Consider the following 19,623-nt stretch of genomic DNA (forward strand, 5'->3'; position numbering starts at 1 on the left):
CGTCTGGAATCTGGAGGAACCACAGGGAATGTGGGCTCACTCCAGCTATTGAGCTACTATCTGAAACCCAACATGTAGCACCCAGACATTCGCCCTAGGAGGGATAAGATGCCCTTGGAAATAAAGCATCACGTCAATGATCGGAAGCAGGAGCAAGACAGGAAGACCCAGGAGTGACTCTCCCATCACCTAGAGAGACTCAGGTGGGGAAGTAGACATCCCGTCCTCACACAGGCAAAATCACACACTATGAGCTCTACGATAAAGCAGGCATTTTCTCAGAAGTGGTCTCTCTCAGAAAATTTCTCGCTCTTCATTTTTTCTCTAGATGTTTCATCTCACTAACTCAATGAACGATTCTACTCCCTCCTGAGTGCTTACCATATGTCATGCTGAGAACTTCCCACACATTACTTCCTCTAGCCCAACACCTACACACTGGGTGCTATCACCACTTTTCTTATATTAAAATGGGGATAAAGTAAATTGTCCCAGCTGCCCAGCTAGGTATCAGTTCAAACATCAGTTTCATCTGACTTGAAGGCTCCGAGCTCCTCTCTCTCTCTCTCTCTGGCAGGAAGTAAGGTAAGAGGAGAGTCATGTGTAAAGTAATTCATTCGGGATGCCGGATCGCAGCTGTTACTTAATCGGTAAATGTGGTATTTATATGAGGCACGTGTGGGCTTATTAACATAGATCCAGGTTTGAAACGAGACCCAAGAAAGCAGAATGCACACCCTTCAGGGTTCTCTTTACACTCCCGACTCACTTTGTTGTCTGTTTAAGAGAACCATCAGCATTCCCTCTAGTTAGAACACAAAACCTTCACATTGCCATTTGCGGTGATTAAATTTTAGTCTGAAATAACTTTTACGACATTTGTAAGTAATTTCGTTTTTAGAATATAATTTGAATAACTCCGCTCCAGGGCTATAATAAAGTAATTAATATGTCAGGGCAGTTTTGAGCAGGACTCAATTGATTGCCTCTATAAACAATAAAGTTAAACATGAGCAACTTGGAGGAAAATTGTAAGACCCGCTCATGTTTTCCACCACATGGAAGGGAAGAAAACAACTTCACTGCACTTCTTTACCGTGCTTAACGGGTTAGTGCCACAGGACCATGTGACTTACTCCTCTGGCAAGAGATAGGGATCCAGCACAGGTGGGGTGGGAGAGGACATCTTGGTGAGTGCCATGATGTGCTCAAAGGTGATGTCAGTCTGGGTTCCCGTGTCTACCAGCTGCGACTCTGACGGAGGCGTGAACATTTTGGTCCGAGGCGTCCTCCTCAACACCTGTACCACAATGGGTTCTTTGGCGGTCTTGAAAGCTTCCACAGCCTGGTCATGAGTCGCTCTGGATAAGTCTTTACCGTTGACCTGTGGAAAAATATATTTAGGGTGAGAGAGGATTATAGTCAAGCAGAAGCTGGAAAGACTGCACCCCCGTGTAAGCAAGCTAAAATGAAGAACTTGGCGGTGTCAGAGAATTCCAATTCTCCCTGTTTTAGGTTTCTTTCCTAAGGAATGCCTGGTGGGATGGGAGTGAGTTTGGAGGGATACAGATCTGGCATCAAATGATAAATCTCACAGTGGGGAAGTCTTGGCTTCCTACCGGAATGTCTTTCACACGGTATCATCACCTGCTAATCTTGCCTGTGAGAGAAAAGAGCAGCCTCCAGGCTCAGAGCCTTTATCAGCCAATAATAGCTAACTGGAAATTAATTACATTGTTATGCTTTAATGGGGTCTATTATGTCAGGTGACATTAGCTTTGCTTTTACGGAAGTGATGTGAAGTTTCCTTTTTAAATAAATTGCTTTGCTTTTATTTCTTTTTTTCAAAGTCAATCTAATATATTAAGTAAATGATAATCCGGGCGATAGATGGACATGGCAGGTGTCAACGTGGTGCACGGACGGCTGGCATTCTAGCCGACATGTGGGGAACCATTGCTAGCTTCATAGAGTCTTGTTTCCCACTGTGTACAGCTTGAGCCACCACCGCATCCCCCGTGCCTTTACTTACAGCGTGTCCACAGTCCACCGCAGGACTGACCCAAAGCTACCACTTAACACTTCCCTCAACACAGTCCGGGAAGCTGGCAGAGCCAATGTTATGCTCATCTCCCTCCTCTAACAACTGCAGATTCACCACATGAGCCCACACAGCTCGTTAGCGGTGGGTCACAACTTTATACCATTGGCAAGAATCTGGGTTGCGGCATCCAATCCGCTAACTCAACGTGGCTATCTTTAGCACAGCTTACACAAGAGGAAACAGAAACCAGAACCTTACTTCTAGAAAATGAAGTCATTCCAAGCAACCTCTTAGTCCAACTCGTGAATTTACCTCGTCCTCCTCCCGTCCCCCACAGAGAAGGACTAGGATGTTATGTTCCGGGAGTTTGGTAACGTCTAGCGACTACACTGCAGAAACGGTCCCCGGCTCATAGTTTAGTATTATTCCCCAGGGGGTCGGCTTGCTTTGTAAAGTCAGATACAAAGTGATCGTACAGGAACCATACTCTGTGGGCTGTACCTCTGCAAAACTTCCTGAGCTTCTCAAATCTCCGGAGAGCAACACTCACAAGCTCGTGTCACTTCACATAGGGGTTCCTGAGCATAAATCTCTTAGACTGATACTGTTACAATAGGCATGTTTTTAGTATTTATTTACAAATGTCAAAATGAACACTGAACCTTTTCCTGTCCGGCATACGCTTCCTCCCCCTAACCTCCCAGTATCTTGTACTTCAAAGCACAATGACAATTAGGTCCCACCTCTGAGGCAGAGAGCATGTCGGTTTCTCTTTGTCCGAGCAAAACACGAGTATTGATCAGGCAGCCGTTTTTCTATTTTTGCTAAGCCCCTCCACTCCGGCCCTGCAGGGACAAGAACTCTCAGGACCGCGGATCTTGTAAACAACTGCTGGGTTGAAGAATAGATGTGAGACTCTTTGCTTGTAATGAAGCCCAAGTGCATCACGCCGGCGGAGATTATTAATGATCTGGAGTCAATCTACTTAAGTAATTTACTTGCAACACGAGGGACTTGGGTAGAACAAGAACTCTGGGTTAGGAAATGACTCGAGTGCGCCAGGAAGTAGGGAAACGGCTGAAAACACCAAACTCTTCCATCCTCTGCCCAGGAGGACTGGGGACGCCAGGGTTGAACCTCACAACTGTCTCCCCCCCCCCCCCTTTGAGAAGAGGACAAACAGACACAAAGGAATTCTTTCCAGTTTCCAAACCAGCGGACCATCTTGGCCCCCTCCTTGCTCAGAGCCCAGAGTGCTCGGGGCCTGGGTTGGGAGGGAAGGGGAGGGGGCGTGGTTGAACAGGGACTTGGAGATCTGTGAGATTCATGCTCTGGCAGAACTCTCTGAGCCCTATTTTCCATTACTGCCTGACGCCAAGGGTCAAATACTACAGGAATGTGCAGTGTGAGAGTCAGACTGTCCCTGGGTTAGATTAATGCCATAGACAGCACGTGTAGGAGATGTGGGCGTGGCCGTTGCCAGCTAGCCCAGCTGTCTCCTGCCCTCGGTCGTCACCAGGGATGGCTTGTACCGGAGGCAGTATTACTCCCAACCAACTCTCACGTGAAGACTTTTTTTCCCCTAAGTTTTTATGTATTTGAGAAAGAGTACGCATGGGCAGAGGAAGGGGCTGAGGGAGAAGCAGACGCCCTGCTGAGCAGGGAGCCCCACTCGACTCAGGGCTCCACCCCAGCACCTGGAGATCATGACCTGAGCAGAAGACAGATGATTAACTGACTGGGTCACCCGGGCGCCCTCAGACATGAAGACTTTTGAATGCGTCCTGCAAGATCTTATAACCTATGGTTTCTCTATTCATACATAAATACCAGGGCTTTTGCCAAAAGGGAGTGAACATGAGATTTTCTTTCAGGATCCTTCTAGTTGCATCTAAAGAAGAACCCATCCTAGGAGTCAACTTTTTACATGTACAATCAGGTCTTCTAGATGCAACACCAGACAGTGTTAGCTACCTGGTTGACAGACAGCCCTCCTTGCCTCACCTTCCTCTCAGCTCAGGAAGATGGGATTTTGTTTTACTTCCATCAGATCAGAGAGCTTTCCCTCCCGGGGAGCCTGCCGGTGTGGATTTGATTAACTTTGGCTTATTACGGTGCTCTTGTTCCCTTAGTGATGGATTTAGGCATGGGCATGCAACACACTTCTGGCTGGTAGGAGACCATGAGGAATCTGCTAGGGAGCTTTTGAAGTTTTGTTTGTTTTTAAAACAGGTAGGGATGGCCCCCTGCTTCCTCTGGGCAAATCATCTGCATGTGCTGCCTGGACGCCTGGGAGTATGTTGGGATCATGTTGAGAGCCGGTCGCTGGGGCCAAATTAACAACATACTGAGGGATTCGGAGCAGAAAAACTGGGCAGCTAGGGTCTCTGATGGTTGCATTGAGCAAACGAACTAACCAAGCTTAGAACCTCTGAACCCCAAATTTCTTCTCATTTTCAGTACTGAATTCCTTATACATCAACCATTTTAACTTCAATCTTCACTGCTTGCAGCCCAAAACATCCCAGTAGGTGTTAACTATTATAGAGATGTACTGTAAAATTAGGCAGGAATGTTACTACCTATTACTTAGGTAGATTTTATAAATCAATGCTACGAGACTGAGCAGATGTTTAAATGGTACCCAGAAAAAGACACGCAACGGACCCACCTGAATCAGTCTAGGCTAAGAGGATTCACGGGGGCAAAGAGCAGCCCTGTGTCTCTATGCACAGAATTCCAAAACACAAGAAGGCTCTTCTGAATCCGTCCCATTGTTGGTATTATTCGAAGGTGTTGATGCAACGACGCCCATTGCATCGCTACTGCCTAGAGTGAAGAAAGAGGGCAGCAAACCCAAGGAAGGCCTGGAATGTTGGGGTGACCACGAAATGACCTCTTGTCCTACTCCAGGATGTCACTGCCATGCTTGGTTCCCCAGAAAGGCATTTCTGACACCTGTGCCCATGAGAACAACTTCAGAAGCCCAGTGTCATATGTGTATGTGAATCAAACACAGTTCCATTGAAGCCTGGGCACAATCTAGGTGAGCTCCTCCTTCCTTAAGTTCCAGCTTAGGGATGGAAAGCACAGTTCTGCAAGGGTGAAAGAAGGGCAGGGCTGGAATCCTGGCTGTGGGCTTTGAACAGCTTGACTATTCCAAGTCTCACTTACCCCATCCACAAAATAATGTAATTACAGTGTTGTGCCTATTAAGGTTATTATGAAGTTTAACAAGATAATCTACTTAGAGTGACTAACATGCAAATAATAAGAAATTTACTAAGATACCAGGGCTAATGGGGATCCTATACCAGAACAGTCACATTTTCCCAGGAGAAAATAATCTATAAATCAAAGCAGCAAAATGCAGCCTAATTAGGTAGTCTTAAGAAACATTTGTGTACCCAGGAGCTCCCTGCTCATCTCCTGTTCCTGGACTACCAACATGCACGTTAATATCCTAGAGTCCTCAAGCTGGGATTCTCCAGCGAGGGTTTGGGGGGCGGGGGTAAGAGATAAATTTTGCAAGACTTGACCCACACAAGCTTTTTGACAGGGTATTTTAGGGATCATTACATTCTCTTAAAGGACAAGGAGACAATGTGGGAGTTTACCATCCTAGACGATCCATTTTTGCAGCCAAATTTGTTTTGAATTACCTTGTGCACATAACACTTATTACACTGTCATCTTGGAATCACATCCCTGAGAGCCTTCGCGAGGGGATGACGCCGGTGCACTGTCAGCCACCCGAGAATGACAGCCCTTATTCCCGGGATTAGCATTACAGCTACATTACACGGTGCGGCCGTGATGATGGCTGCAATTACAGAGGGAATGTGCCGCAGTGCTCATCCGGTGACGTTTGGCCCGGTCACATTAAATATCATTAACTCGCCCAATTGAGCAGATTGCTTTTAAAACAGTTTATGCAGCTCTAAAACCAAGTAAATGGAATGTTTTGGAACTAGAAATGCTGATTGCAAACTTTATCTTTATTATAAATTAAAGGCTTAAGTTATTCACCTAAGGCTCCGGCTGGCCCCTCGGGACTTAGGTGCAATTATGGTGAAAATCCAATCAGTCTGTCTCATGGCAAACATCGCGGCCACAAACATGACATGACACTAAGGAACCCTTGAGAGGTCCTTTAGCATAAGGTCTCCTGAGACAAGACAATTACGCCATGGGCGTGGAATGATCCCTGCCTGGTTCCGATGAGGCCGGGCTAACGTGCTTGCTGCTTTCTGTATGAGGTACCTGTGACGGTCTTTTCCACGGCCCTGAGAGGTGATGCAAGACGGCGGGGGGGGGGTGTGGATTTTTTACTTAGGGGCAGATCTCACGGACAACCCCTCGGTCCACCTTGTAGTCATTCGATCCCCGAGAAAGTATTTGCTGGGGTTATTTAGACAGGACGCTACTCGGGAGAATTAAAAATGAGGCCCCAGCATGCGTGAGCCACTCAAGAAACGGCCAGAAGGAATGTGTCGTGGACGTCATTTTCCCAAGACACCCGGTGAAGGATGTGACCTGCTGAGGTGGCCGGTTTGCTCCCAGAGACTACACATGCTGGCACACAAAATGAGCCCATAGCCCAGAGAGAAGCCAGACCACTGCTACATACCTAGAAATGCCATCAGTGCAAGTCCTGTCCTGCATCTTTAGTGTCGCCTTCCAAAAGACGCTCCCATAAAGCTTGAAGGGTGCCCTCCAACCCAATGGTGAGCGGTTCAGGATACCTGAATATGTAATATTTGGAAAAGACATACCATGCTGTCTCTAAGTTAGAAAATATGTATCTATTTTTGGGAAGACATCTGGTTTCTGAGGTTTGAGGTACCGCAGTCACCTCTCTTTCCACTGCGTGTGCCAGTAACCCCAATGGAAAGCGCTAATGCAATTTTAAATCCAGCCTACTCTCAATTATGCCCCTGGCTAAAACACAACTTTTATAGGGTTCATTTAATTAAATACAGGGGCAGGGATTTCATTCTGTAAAATATCACACCTATGTTGTTGAACTAATTAAAACTTAGATCCCACTGGAACCAACAGACAATAATAAACTACAATACCAAAAAGTAAAAGGTTTCAAGCTCTGATTTGGGTTGAAGCAAAAAACATTTTTTTTTCATTGAGGAAACTTCTTGTGTGTTTTCATTTAGTTCAAATATATAGTCTGCTCTGGGGCTGGATAAAGGGAAGGTTAACTTATCTAACATGTAGACATTATGTTTAATAAGAAGGAAGAGGAGTCTTCATAAACAAATGGTGTTTAAATTAATGTATTTCTGTGGAAAGCACTCACTTTCCTCTGTGAGGTCATGTATAAATAGATTACCCTTCTGGAGATCTATAGATCTCAGTTCCTATGATGTAAAAACTTAAATCTGTAGGAGCACATTTGATTTCTAGCACGGACCACACTAGAGTTTGTCCACAGTAATTTCTAAATGCATCCTGATGTTAATTCCCTGGGTTTGGTATTTCTGTAACTGGAAGATTCCTCCCCACCCCCCACCCCTGACTTACTACATTCTGAGTCACTTGAACAACTGAATTTACAGTCTAGGTAGTTTTCCTGTTAGAGGACCCTTCCTTATGTCTAACTTAAGTATCTCGCATTTTAAAATCCCTTACTTCTTTTTTCCTCAACGGAGAATATTCCTGGTGATAGCCTCTGAATAATAAAATGGATGACAAGTCCTAAAGAAAGAGAGGTGAAAAGTCACGTATGTTCTTAGTTTTTCTAAAGGTAGTATTAGTCCTAAAATTATAAAATGCTTTCTTCTCAGGTTAAAAAAAACAAATCTACCTTAATCGACAATGTTTTGTTTATCTCTTTTCGGGAGCCTTGATGTCATCATGCCGAAGTCCCATTTTAAGTGATCACATCCAAATGTCCATTAAACTATGGCGTATCTGAACCACTCAGCAACTTATTAACATGGACATTTTTACATCATCTTAAAGGTGATAATTTAAAGAGGCAACTCAACCTGTTATAGGAAAGCGCAGTGTCGAGTACTTGGAAAGAAGGTGTTTCTATCGCTAAATCTCCCTGCTTTCTAGGACTCCTTAGTTCTTTGGAACGTGTCTTCTCTAGTCCTATCTTTCATGCCCCTGCAGCACGGGATGGTTTCAGGTTTAAAGCCAGTTAAATATGGCCAATTATATTCCGCAGCCCATCACTATTCACTCCTGGGAGACATTCTTCCAAATACCTCCAACCATCCTTGCCCTTCTCTTATTCTTTATGCTCATCTGGAAGAACCCCCACCAGCCCTTATGGTCCAACCACCTGCCTGTTGTCCACTTCCACACATGAGTTTAGTGATGTTAATTCACACAACGAGATGTCACCAAGTAGAATTCACAAAATTTTCTTGATGTGCAATCACATAGTTACTTTTCTTGCCTCTATTTTCTCACCAGGCTCTGAACTCCATGAGAGCATGAACGGTGCCTTTTGCTCCCTGCACACCCGGACCTCAGCACAGCAGCTGGAAGGCAGACTTGCCAGCAGGCCACCGGAGTGACCTCTTCACTCGTTTGTAGACAGTTGCATCCCCCCACTGGGCACATCTGCTACCATTTCATGGTCCTTTCTATTCTTAAACCAAAATTCAACATCTTCTGCTCTGTGGTCGTCTATGCTTAGCTAAGCTAAATACAAATCTGGTTGAGTTTCCTTTAGAATTTCCACATGTCAAAGGAAAATACAATATGCCTTTTGTGTTTTTCACATACATATGCACATACTTAGTGAGAAGCATTTTCAGTATAAAATGTACATGGCACCATTCTCGGAAGGACTGACGTGATGTCAAGGGTAAAGTATCCTCTGTTTTTTTGGAGAATGTAAAATATGAGGCTCAGAAAGATCATGGAGTGTCCACAAAGACCAGGGTGGCTCTACCCAAGCTTTCCTGTCCTCTGTGGGTTCTGTATTATAGGAGACAAGGTGGGACCACTTCAAGTGAAAACACGGAACCTCCCATATAGGGGAAGGAGACAAGAAAGACCAAAGTTACAGACCTCACAGAAAATCAGAACAGGTGAAAATGCAAAATTTCTTCTCCCCTCCCTATCCCCCTGCCCTCCTCCCTCATACCCTCTCTCCTGGATCCCTGCTTAGGGTTGTGCAGACTAAGCTGTGAGCAAGGTGCCCAGACAAGGAGGGGATCAGGTGGGTGGGCTCAGAGGAAAGGGAGCTTTTTTCTAATCCCCACTTAAGTGCCAGAAGGACTGGCCATGGTCCCACTTGGGGCTGTCACCGGGTCAGGAGTAGGAGGTGTCATGGACACATGTGACGACCTGGCTCTGGACACGCAGAGGGGATTGCGTGATGGCTCAGCTACCCCAGCCCTACCCCAAAAGGGTTGGAAAAAGGTCTCTTCCCCTAGTACCACCGTGCTGCAGCGTCCGGGAGAGCAGGCATTATCTTTCCGGGCTCCGTTGCTCACCTCGCCATCTGATGAGAGCCCAGAAAAGCGGAAGTAACGTGCAGGAATTTGGGGCACTCTGGCCATCATCATGTCAACAGTGGTCCTGTGCTCACTCCAGGCCGGCCACTATTCTAAGCACGGTGCGTCTATGTACTCAGCTGATCTCCCATACCAGGGAGATGGTATAAAATGACCTTTATCTGGCGGATGAAATCGGGAGGCCAGCGAGCATTTGTGTATCTGCAGAGCTTGGATTCAAGTGGCCAGTGGCTTCTAACTTGGATTGGCAGATGCAGTTCAGAGTAGCCGTGCTTCTTTTTACAGGTCCGTTTTATTGCATTTAACCATCCATATTGGCCTTACCCCCTCCTATCAGAGCAATACAGCCAGCACTCAAAGGAGAAAGGCGTGGTTCCGTTTTTGCAAGCATCACACCCAAGGCCTTATGAAAACCACTTTACTATGTCATTTCCATCTCCCTGGGGTAACCTTCGTATCGGTCTCATAAACAGACCTTGTAAATTTGTTAGCTGTTTTCCTCAAAGATGAGGGCAGTGATTAGGATAAAACTCTACCCTCCAGCCTCTCATCATCAGAGAAAAGGACATGTAGGAAGACTCCTCCATGAAAACAATCATTGTCATGCTGAAAGTAAAATATGATGTAAAAAGAAGTGTTTAATGATGTTTCACATAACCATGGATGCCAAAGTTTCAAACAGGATCCTAATGGAGACAGCATGGAGGTGCATAAGAACAGGAAGGAGTTCTACACAGGGTCTAGCCGTCTCAGTTTAAATGTAAGCTGTGTCACTTCTGTGTTATATCGTCTTGAGCAAGTCAACCTCCTGGTGTCTCAGGTTTCTTATCTGGAAAATGGGTCAACAGGAGGACCTAACTCATTGGTTATTCAAATTCATTAGGCCACACATGGAAAGTCATTAGGGTTTGGGCCCCCACAGAGTGCATGCTCAATAAATATCAGGTATCTTTTATCTTCATTCATTTGAAGATTTACTGGGGGAACCCACTAAGTGCCAGGCTCTATGTCCCACTGAGAAAGTGGTGACCGCAAAGCTCAGTAACAGTGGGTAAGAGTGACCACTGTCTGGGCTCTGGGGTGAGACACACATCGGTCTGAATCTCTGTTCTACCATTCACCACATGTGAGACCGGGTAAATTACTCTACCTCTATGTGCCTCAGTGTCCCCCACTGAAAATGGAGGATATTAAAGCAGTTACCTCCTAGGGTTTCTGTAACCACTTAGCAGTGCAAAGTAAAGCTCTTAGCATAGTGCTGAATGCCAGCCATTGTCATAACCCTGCAAACTCGGACACGTTCTCCCTGTGCCTCATCTGTGAATGGAGTTGTGAAGATTCAATGTGAAGAAAGTCTGGCTCAGGGTCAGCACTTTTCACAGGAGATACCAGCCCCCATGTGGTTCTGTAACATTCCAGTTATCAAATTTCAGTAAAAAACTTTAGTGCAAATAAATTGTATAAGAATATCAATAAGATGCTTAACGAATGAGCTGGGTGGCTCATTCGTTAAGCATCTGCTTTCGGCTCAGGTCATGATCCCAGCATCCTGGGATCGAGCCCCGCATTGGGCTCCCTGCTTGGCAGGAAGCCTGCTTCTCCCTCTCCCATTCCCTTTGCTTATGTTCTCTCTCTCACTGTGTCTCTCCCTGTCAAATAAATAAATAAAATCTTAAATAAAAAAGAACATCAATAAAAAAGATTTTATGTTACACTCATGTCTATGGGAAAGACACAGACGGATTTGTAGAGGGATCCTAGTGTCCATCTCAAGGATCTGGTATTCTGAACTACTTGCAGTGCATGCTGCTTTGGGCCAGGCCCTGTGCTAAATGCTTTCTATGCATGAGCCCATCCCATCCTCTCAATAAGGTCACTGGTGAGGTCAGAGGTGTTTTCCATGTTTACAGATGAGAAAATAAAAGCCCAAGTTGCTAAAAGCAGCATCTGAAAAATAGTGCAGCTCATAAGCAGTAAATATGGGACTTGAACCACGTCTGCCCAACTTCAAGCATATGTTCTATCCCTCTTACAGCAGAGTTGCATAGCTGGAGCACTGTTGTCTGACCCCAGCCCAGAGGTAAGATGAGGTGGAAACAGGATGGGAGAGCGGAATGAAAAAGAGTCATCATCACACGGGGGGCGAGTGAGCCTCAGAGGGGAAACTCAAAGCTCTCATGAGGAAGTCAAGTTCCTCAAAGTTCCTCACCCAAGAAAGACATTCGCTGTTGGTGCCTTGGGCGAATGGGTGAGCTGGGCCACACGGACCCAAGGTGGCTAAGCCAGCTGACCTTTCCCAGAAACTCACCTTGGTCATGGGACATGTTTACCCAGCAGAGTGAGAAAACACAAGTTTCCACTCACCCACCCCTTCCTACTTATCTGCAGAGAAGATGAAGGCAGAGGAATCTATTTTCTTTTCTCATTTCTTTTCTTTTTCTTTTCTTACGAAGCTGTCCCTTCAAATTTTAGCATGTTTGTCCTACACATGTCCTGAGGCATTTTGTGAAGCCCCAGTGATGGGACACCATTTAAAATGGTCCAACTAGGTGGAATGTAATGTGAGTCTTGTCTTAGAAAACTCTTGAGCGGTAATAAGAAAACCAGTAGCACCAGGCATATTGAAGCCCGTGAATCTTATAGAAGCCAGGCCAAAAGAACAAATTTTACAAGAAGCTCACTGACCTTAATGACCTCTGTCTTACTTATTCCTCTTGATAAGACAACGAAATTTCCTTACTATCTTTATATAACACCAATGTCAGTAAACAATCCGATGCATGCCAGGACAAATGAAAGCTAAAGTCATGCACTTGACAGAATTTCCTGGCTCTTGTGGATCTGTGTCTCAAGTTTTTATGTCACTTCAACAGTGGTTTGGAACCTTTTTTGTTTGTTTTCTGTTTTCTTCCAATAAATAAAATTATGATATATAGGACTTAGATAAAAACTAATTTTTTGCTTCTGCCCTGCAAGCTAGTAATAAAATTTCCATGAAAATGACTGGGATAGAATCCTTAAAGAAAATGTTGTAAATGACTGCCTTGTGGTCTTAGCAGTTAAAGCAAAGTCCATTGAGAAGGGCCTAGTACAAGCATGAAAATGAAACTGGCACCAGATATTGAGAGAATGGGCTATTTTTTCTTTTGTTTTCACAGAAAATAATCATTAGTTGGCTTGTCCACAATCATCTTCCTCAATAAATTATTATATATCATCTCAAACACTTCTAATTTAATAAATAGAATTTTAAAAAGATCCACACCAGAGAAAAACCAGAAAGTATGGCTGGGATTTGAAATACAACTGAAAGACTAAAAAGTCCCTTGATGTTAGGGATCCTACTTTTTACTTCCTAGAAATATCAGACGTCATCATTCATTCAGAATATTTTCTAGGTACCATGCTCTCTGCTTAGTCATTTTATATTCAATCACTCATTCATGTGCTTATTGATCTAATAAATACTGGAGATGACCATGTGCCTGGTATCCTGCTTGGGGTTGCCAGTGCACTGGCGAGCAAAACCAGAAATGAGAGCCACCCATTAAGTTCATAGTCTGGCAAAGGAGACAGAGCTAATGATCCTATAACTGAGAGAAGGAAAGAGAACCTGCCTGGGTTTGGAAAGGAGGCCAGTACTGGGATGAGGGGGGAATCCTCTGTGGAAGAGATGTCAAGCATAAATCAGCAGAATGGACAGGATTTACATGGGTGGAAAGAGAGAAGGGCATAGTCCAGACAGAAGGAGGAGCATGTGCAAAGGTCCTGTGGCTGGAAGAAACTGCATGTGGCACAACTGCATGAGAACAGGTGGACTATAGACTGTTATGTGATAGGACTGGAAGGGTGGGCAGGTACAGATCACATTGACCACTGGAGGCCACAGAAAGGACTCTGACTCTGAGACAACTAAAAAGGGGGAGGTGGAGAACTAACCAAAGAGGATACATGTTCAGGTTTGCCTCTTAGAAACATGACCCTAGCACCTGGCTGCTGTGTGAAGACTGCGGTGGCAGAGACTAGGTAACAGGTGTCTGCAGTGGCCCAAGGACAACAAAGAAAGATTTAGGAAGTGGGACCCTTTCAACCACCCTTTGAGTTATTTCCAATTTCATAGGAAGCTGAGACTCAAGAGGGTAAGTGACCTGTCGAAGGGTCACAGAACTATTAAATGTAGTTTGGGGAGCCTGAACTTGGTTTCTTAACTCCAAAAGAGCCTGCTTTGCTAAGATAAATCACTCGAGGTGTGAATATCATGGCAAAACACATCCAAGTAGCAAATTTCAAAACATGAAATGAATAAGGATCCAAGCAGGTCCTAGGCTTCTCAAGAATTTTCCTTGTTCTACTACAGACTTCCTGTAATGTCTTGGGTTCTAAATCATGGTCCCTTCTTGGGGCTCCCTCCCAAGTGCATGGTGAGGGCATTGTGTCACCACCAGCTGTTCCCATCCAGTGGAAGCTACCATTTTGTTGGAGCCTCTGCTTCCTATGGCTCTGGAATCCTACAGGTCTATTCTTTGGCTAGAAAACCATAATGAGTTTAGATTATAGGCTTAAGAATGGTTTATTGTGCCAACGGGTTAAAAAAGCCACTCAATCATATTTCAACAACTCTTCCTGCAAAATGGGAGCTTCAGCAGGGGAAGACCTTTGCTCTGCACATGAGCTTCCCATATGGTTGGTGTTCTAAAGCTGTTGTAAACCATATCTAATTATACGATTCCCAGATTTTTAGTTTTAGACTTTATTGGATGTCAACATTTCTAAGTCATATTACGATGGGCAATTTTCAGCACTTTTAGTACGAAAATTTTTCCTGATCTTCTTTTCCCTCTTAATTATCCCCAGGAGGAAAATTGCAGAATTGAAGTCTGCAGTTAGCAGGATGGCCCTTGCTATGCAAGCATCCTCAGAGTGGGTGGACAAGCTCTGGATTTTATTTTCCTAACTTGTAGCAACAGACTCATTTTGGAGAGGGATAGTGTGTGTGTGTGTGTGTGTGTGTGTGTGTGTGTGTGTGTGTGTGTATGTGTGTGTGTGTGTGTGTGAGTGATATAAAGTCACTGCAACAAAACAAGAACAATTCATTGCTTATCTAATCGATGTGCTTAAAGCACAAAAACTAACCTCTTGTTTTGTCCCGAACTGTGACAAAATTCTCTATTTTTAATTGCAAACTGTTGCTCGATTTGTTCAGGAAAATTTTGGTTAGAGGAAAAAATATGTCTCTCTCCTGCTGGGTTGAGATAGATTTCTAAATTTAAATATAATTTCTAAAAGACAAAACACTTCATCCTACCAGCTCGTACTTCATCTGTCCTATGTATAAGAATATTCCGTTTAGGAGTGTTTAAATGCAGTAAGGAACCTAGATAGATCTCTAGTGAATTGCCAAAAGAATCACAGTTTGCAGATACCTTCCCTTGCAACCAGAGACAACTTTGTATCAAGAGATTATATACATTCTCGTCAAGTTCTCTCCGCAGGAGTATGGAGTTACCAAATGATCACTGTGAGACATTAATGCAGAACTCTGGAAATACTGGCTTTGAAAGCAGAACCAATGTAAGTGAACAGGAATGATGGCCTTTGGAGGTGTGGAAGGAACAGAAATCGGTAAGATTTAGAACCTTTATGAATCAAAAATAAACTTAAGGTGGTACTTCTTCCTCAAAGATTTATAAATGTGATTTATAAATGGCACCAAAAGAATAATGATGACATCCCGGGATATTTATCACCTCTAAAATAGGGAATAAAATGACTCTTCCTCTCAACTTCACAGACACTGAGGGCTTTAAAATATGACCACATTATCATAATTGATCTTCGCTTTTTTGGTGATTAAATTCTGGGCAATGAGAATGGCAGAGTAATTACAAGAATGAGCTGCACAGCACTCCCAGGATATAGAAGGCCCATGATAAGTTTGTTGATCGTAATGGAAATAAAAAATAAGAGATGCTTATGGAAAGTATGAACTTAGCCTTTCTACACACAATTCCACAATCCCCCTGCTCCCAATATTCTGCCAAACGGTGAGAGGAAGAACTATGCCCCCACATCTTTTACCTCATAAAAACGCTCAACTGTTAAAACTTCTTGACTTCCTTTTCTTGCTCTCAGTTTTGGTTATAGGGAAGCATCACATCCGGGGAGTGGGTCCGTCAGACATCTGCCTGACTCTCGGCTCCAGCAGGGGACACAGAGGAGATGGATTCCTTGCCTGTGGCCACTTGGAGAACTTTGTTTAGATGACAAAATAACCTTGAGTGTGTCTCAGTGAGGTGAGCTGTGGAATACTCCAGTGAGAGGTTTGGCCAAAGCACAACTATGAAGTCTCTCCTCTGCTGTCAAGTTGTTAGTGAGTTTTAAGGAAGAAGCTAACAGGGTTGTTTTGCTGAGAGGAAGGAGAATAAAACCGTTTGCAGGGCACAGGAATTAGCATGTGGACTCTCATCCCTATGACAGAGAAGAACCTGCAGCATTTTCTAAGATGATTTATTAGACATGGGTAGAATTTGCTAGAAACCTACCAGGAGCAAATCATCTGGGAAGGAATTAATGATCCAAACACAACACTTGATAATGCAATTAGAATATGAGGAAATGTAGGGGTTTTCCAGAGAGAGAGAGAAAAGTAGGGAGGGAAGGAGGGGGACAGAGACACACACACACACACACACACACACACACACACACACACACAAAGAGGGAGGGAGGTGGGGACTTTGGGGAGGAGAGAGAGAGAGAGACAGGGAAGGAGGGAGGGAGGGGAGCAGAGAGACAGAGAGGGAGAGAGAGAGAGAAATACATATACATGATTTTGATTATGTCAAAAGTAAAGCCAGAAAAAGAATCTAACAACAAATTTCTGAAAGAGTGAAGTTGTCAGAGGGGAGAAGGAGAAGACTGGGGTGCGCTCTCTAGTTCTTTCCCTCGAGTATAGTTAGCAAGTGTGCCCAGCTGAGTGGAAATGCACTTGTGGCTACGTTTCAGCAAAGTGTTGTGTGGGTCTGAGAAAAAAAAAAAAAATCAGACCACCGGCAGCAAAAACAGGGACCCCCATCATTGAATGGCAGAGCACAGCGATGGGATACAGTGTTTTTCTTTAGATGCTGGAGGCAACAGTAAGATTTCTTCCCCCTACTTTTGTTTGGGTCAGGGATTTTTTTCCTTTAAACCTTTTCTTAGTTGAGTTAGAAAATGAGAGTCTGAAGCTCTGGGAGCTTTTTTTCTGACCTCATTTCATCTTGCCTCATAGATGCGCTCACCAAAATACGCGTTTTCCAGTGGCAACATCCGCTGCATGTGTCTCCAGAGAAAATTTCTGGCTGTGTACTCCTTCTAGCTGCTATCCTAGGCTTTGTGCACACACTCTATCTGGGTAGCACAGGCTCCCTTTATTTTTATGAATATCTAACCCTATATGTTTTAAAAATCTGTTATTGAACAACATATCTTCCCTCTTTCATTAGTTTGTTTAGTTTGGAGAGGCTATGATTAACATTAGTGATGCCTTTCCAAAGCATTTCTTTATTTAAATATTTGGCGTGGTCCTACCCCCATCTACACAGAACTTGCTTCATACTTTCAAAGCATTTCGTCTGCTTTCGCTCAGCAAGTAAGGGTTCAGCTTGGGACGGCAGCCCAGAACGTGAACCCTCTTGGGATGGGCGAGAGCACAGGAAACATATGCTCAGGGAGGTATTGTCCATGAAATGCTCTTCCTAGAGCTCCAGGCCTCTTTCTGCCCTCGAGCTTCTGCCTGGCTCATGCTGACTGCTGTGGGCTCAGATGGTTAGGAAGCCCAGCCTGGCTACCAGGATTGGATCCTCACCCCCGAACAAGCGGCCCCTGGGGCTTGGCACTGGCCGCTTGCAGGTCTTCTTACTGGTGTGTGTTTACCTGTGTGATAACTTGGCAGTGTCCAACCCCTTCCACATCCAGGGGGTAACAACGGGAGGCTCGTAACTTTGTCGGTGTTGTAACCCTTGCATCACCACCAGTGGATCCCCTCCTTGGCATAGTAGAGGTATTCAAGAAATAACACATGAACAAATGATAGAATCTGAGCATTTCTTCCCAACATACTGTGTATTCACCTTTGCGTTATAATTCTTGGGGAATCTTGGCCTTTCATACTTCTTTCAAAAGCCCTGTTTGCCACTGCTCCTTTCTAAGAAATGACTTAGCAACAGTGGTGGCCAATGAAGTCCACACAAGTTGCCCTTTCTGGAGCCACTGCCGTCCCTTGACCTACCTCTCAAAGACCTTCCAGCATAATGGTGACCCCTTTTACACCCAACTCTGGAGGCCTGGCTGCCACCGCCTCCTCTAGGAATGCTGGCTTTCTCCCTTGGTCCCCAGAGCCGTAACTGGCTTGTCGGACAACACGTAATAGTTAACAGCACGGAGTCGGGGGCCAGGATGTGAGTGCTGTGAGCACAGGCTGCCTTCCGTCTTTCCCTTGGCACATGGCCCAGTGAACCAAGCCAGCACTCAGTAAACGCTGGCCTTCAGACCACAAGAGGGTGACTCACCACTGGGATAACTCGCGGATGGGACTCCTCTCCTGCTTTAGTAAGACAGTAAGATGAACCTCCCTGGAGGGACGTGTCACACCATACACCATGTAATCCCCATAGCTGTGGAACTCTTTTTTTTTTTTTTTTAAACTTCCCTTTGATAAAGGAGAAAACAGAGCACAGTTTCCTGGTCCACACTTTTGACAATACTTCTGTGGCAGATCCATATTCCTTCAAGCTTACCTTATAACACAGTCATATGCTCATTAACGTAAGATTTAATTTCTGACCTCCTGCCATCCCAGAACGTGAGCCCCCAGGACAGGGACACTTGGCTATCACGGTGCCAGATATTTAGTACAATGCTGGGGACGCTGTTCAGACATGTCCTGGAGACCAACAGTTCTGTTCTAGGACCCTGGCTCTGCCCCATGGGAGCTGTGTGATCCCAGTCACATCAATCTGCTTCTCTAACTGACCCCCAGTTGTCCCGTCTATAAAATGGATGTAACAATAAGAGCTGTGTTCCAAGGGGCTGTGTTGGAATCACATGAGCTCTGTGTCTAACACGCATCTACAGACCATGAGCACTGCAGCTCACGGTGACTTATCATCGCTATTAGCACAGAAATCCAAATCACTGGAATGTATCTGTCTAGCCCTCCCTGGACAGAGAACACAATGCTGGAATGGCTTCTTCCTTTCTCTGGATGTTCCTTTTTTTTTTTTTTTTTTTAATTTTATTTTTTATAAACATATATTTTTATCCCCAGGGGTACAGGTCTGTGAATCGCCAGGTTTACACACTTCACCGCACTCATCATAGCACATACCCTCCCCAATGTCCATAATAACCCCACCCCCCAACCTCCCTCCCCCCAGCAACCCTCAGTTTCTCTGGATGTTTCTTAACTGTGGCTGGGTGTGGAGGACAGCTGCTTCTAAACCTTGACAGCCAACTGAGAAAAAGATGTGCTAGCTCTTCACCGTGCCTTCTCCCTGAGGCTTGCCCCTCCCTGTACTGTAAAGGGGAACAGGTACTTGCTCTCAATTCCACTCCGGGGAAGAACCACACCAGAACCTTCCATTGGTTGGGGAAGCGATTAGACAGACATGCTTGACAACTCAAACATCAATGCCTGGGAAGTTTCTAGATACCTGAGCTTATACTCCAAATTTTAGGCTTAGAAAGTTGCTAGAGTGACAATGGAAAAGGAGAAAACCCTGGGCCCCTGGAAACAGGCGCTGCAGGCTACGGTACTGTAACGCATGGGGAACACACGGATTCATGCTGGTCAGTGCAACAAGTGGTAGCTGGTATCCAACAAGGAGAGGGAAGGACATACAAGTCATTCACGCCCACCTGGGCATTTCCTAACTAGATAAAAAGAAGAGAATCCCAGGTGTGAAATACCATTGTTGATTCGGCGGGGGAGGGGACACAGCTCTTCCTCTCCTAATGCCAATGGAAATACTGTGCTGAAAGAGGGCAGTTTCTCCCTAGGTTTTCCAGATCCCCCAAACAGTAAACAGGGTCTTGATAAAGGAACAT

The 19,623-nt window shown here is 44.8% G+C and overlaps 1 protein-coding gene across 2 annotated transcripts in view; it reads right to left on the reverse strand.

Moving 5' to 3' along the window:
• Nucleotides 1-19,623, reverse strand: part of PDZRN3 (PDZ domain containing ring finger 3) — a 238,243-nt gene that overhangs the window by 19,374 nt on the left and 199,246 nt on the right. For both annotated transcript variants that reach the window (XM_032867414.1, XM_032867415.1), the window contains one exon: nt 1,137-1,384. In XM_032867414.1, the coding sequence (XP_032723305.1) occupies nt 1,137-1,384 (248 nt within the window). The remainder of the gene's footprint in view (nt 1-1,136; nt 1,385-19,623) is intronic.

The sequence above is a fragment of the Lontra canadensis genome, unplaced genomic scaffold (genome assembly GCF_010015895.1).
Source record: "Lontra canadensis isolate GAN:19392208 unplaced genomic scaffold, GSC_riverotter_1.0 scaffold34, whole genome shotgun sequence".
Classification (NCBI taxonomy): Eukaryota; Metazoa; Chordata; class Mammalia; order Carnivora; family Mustelidae; genus Lontra; species Lontra canadensis.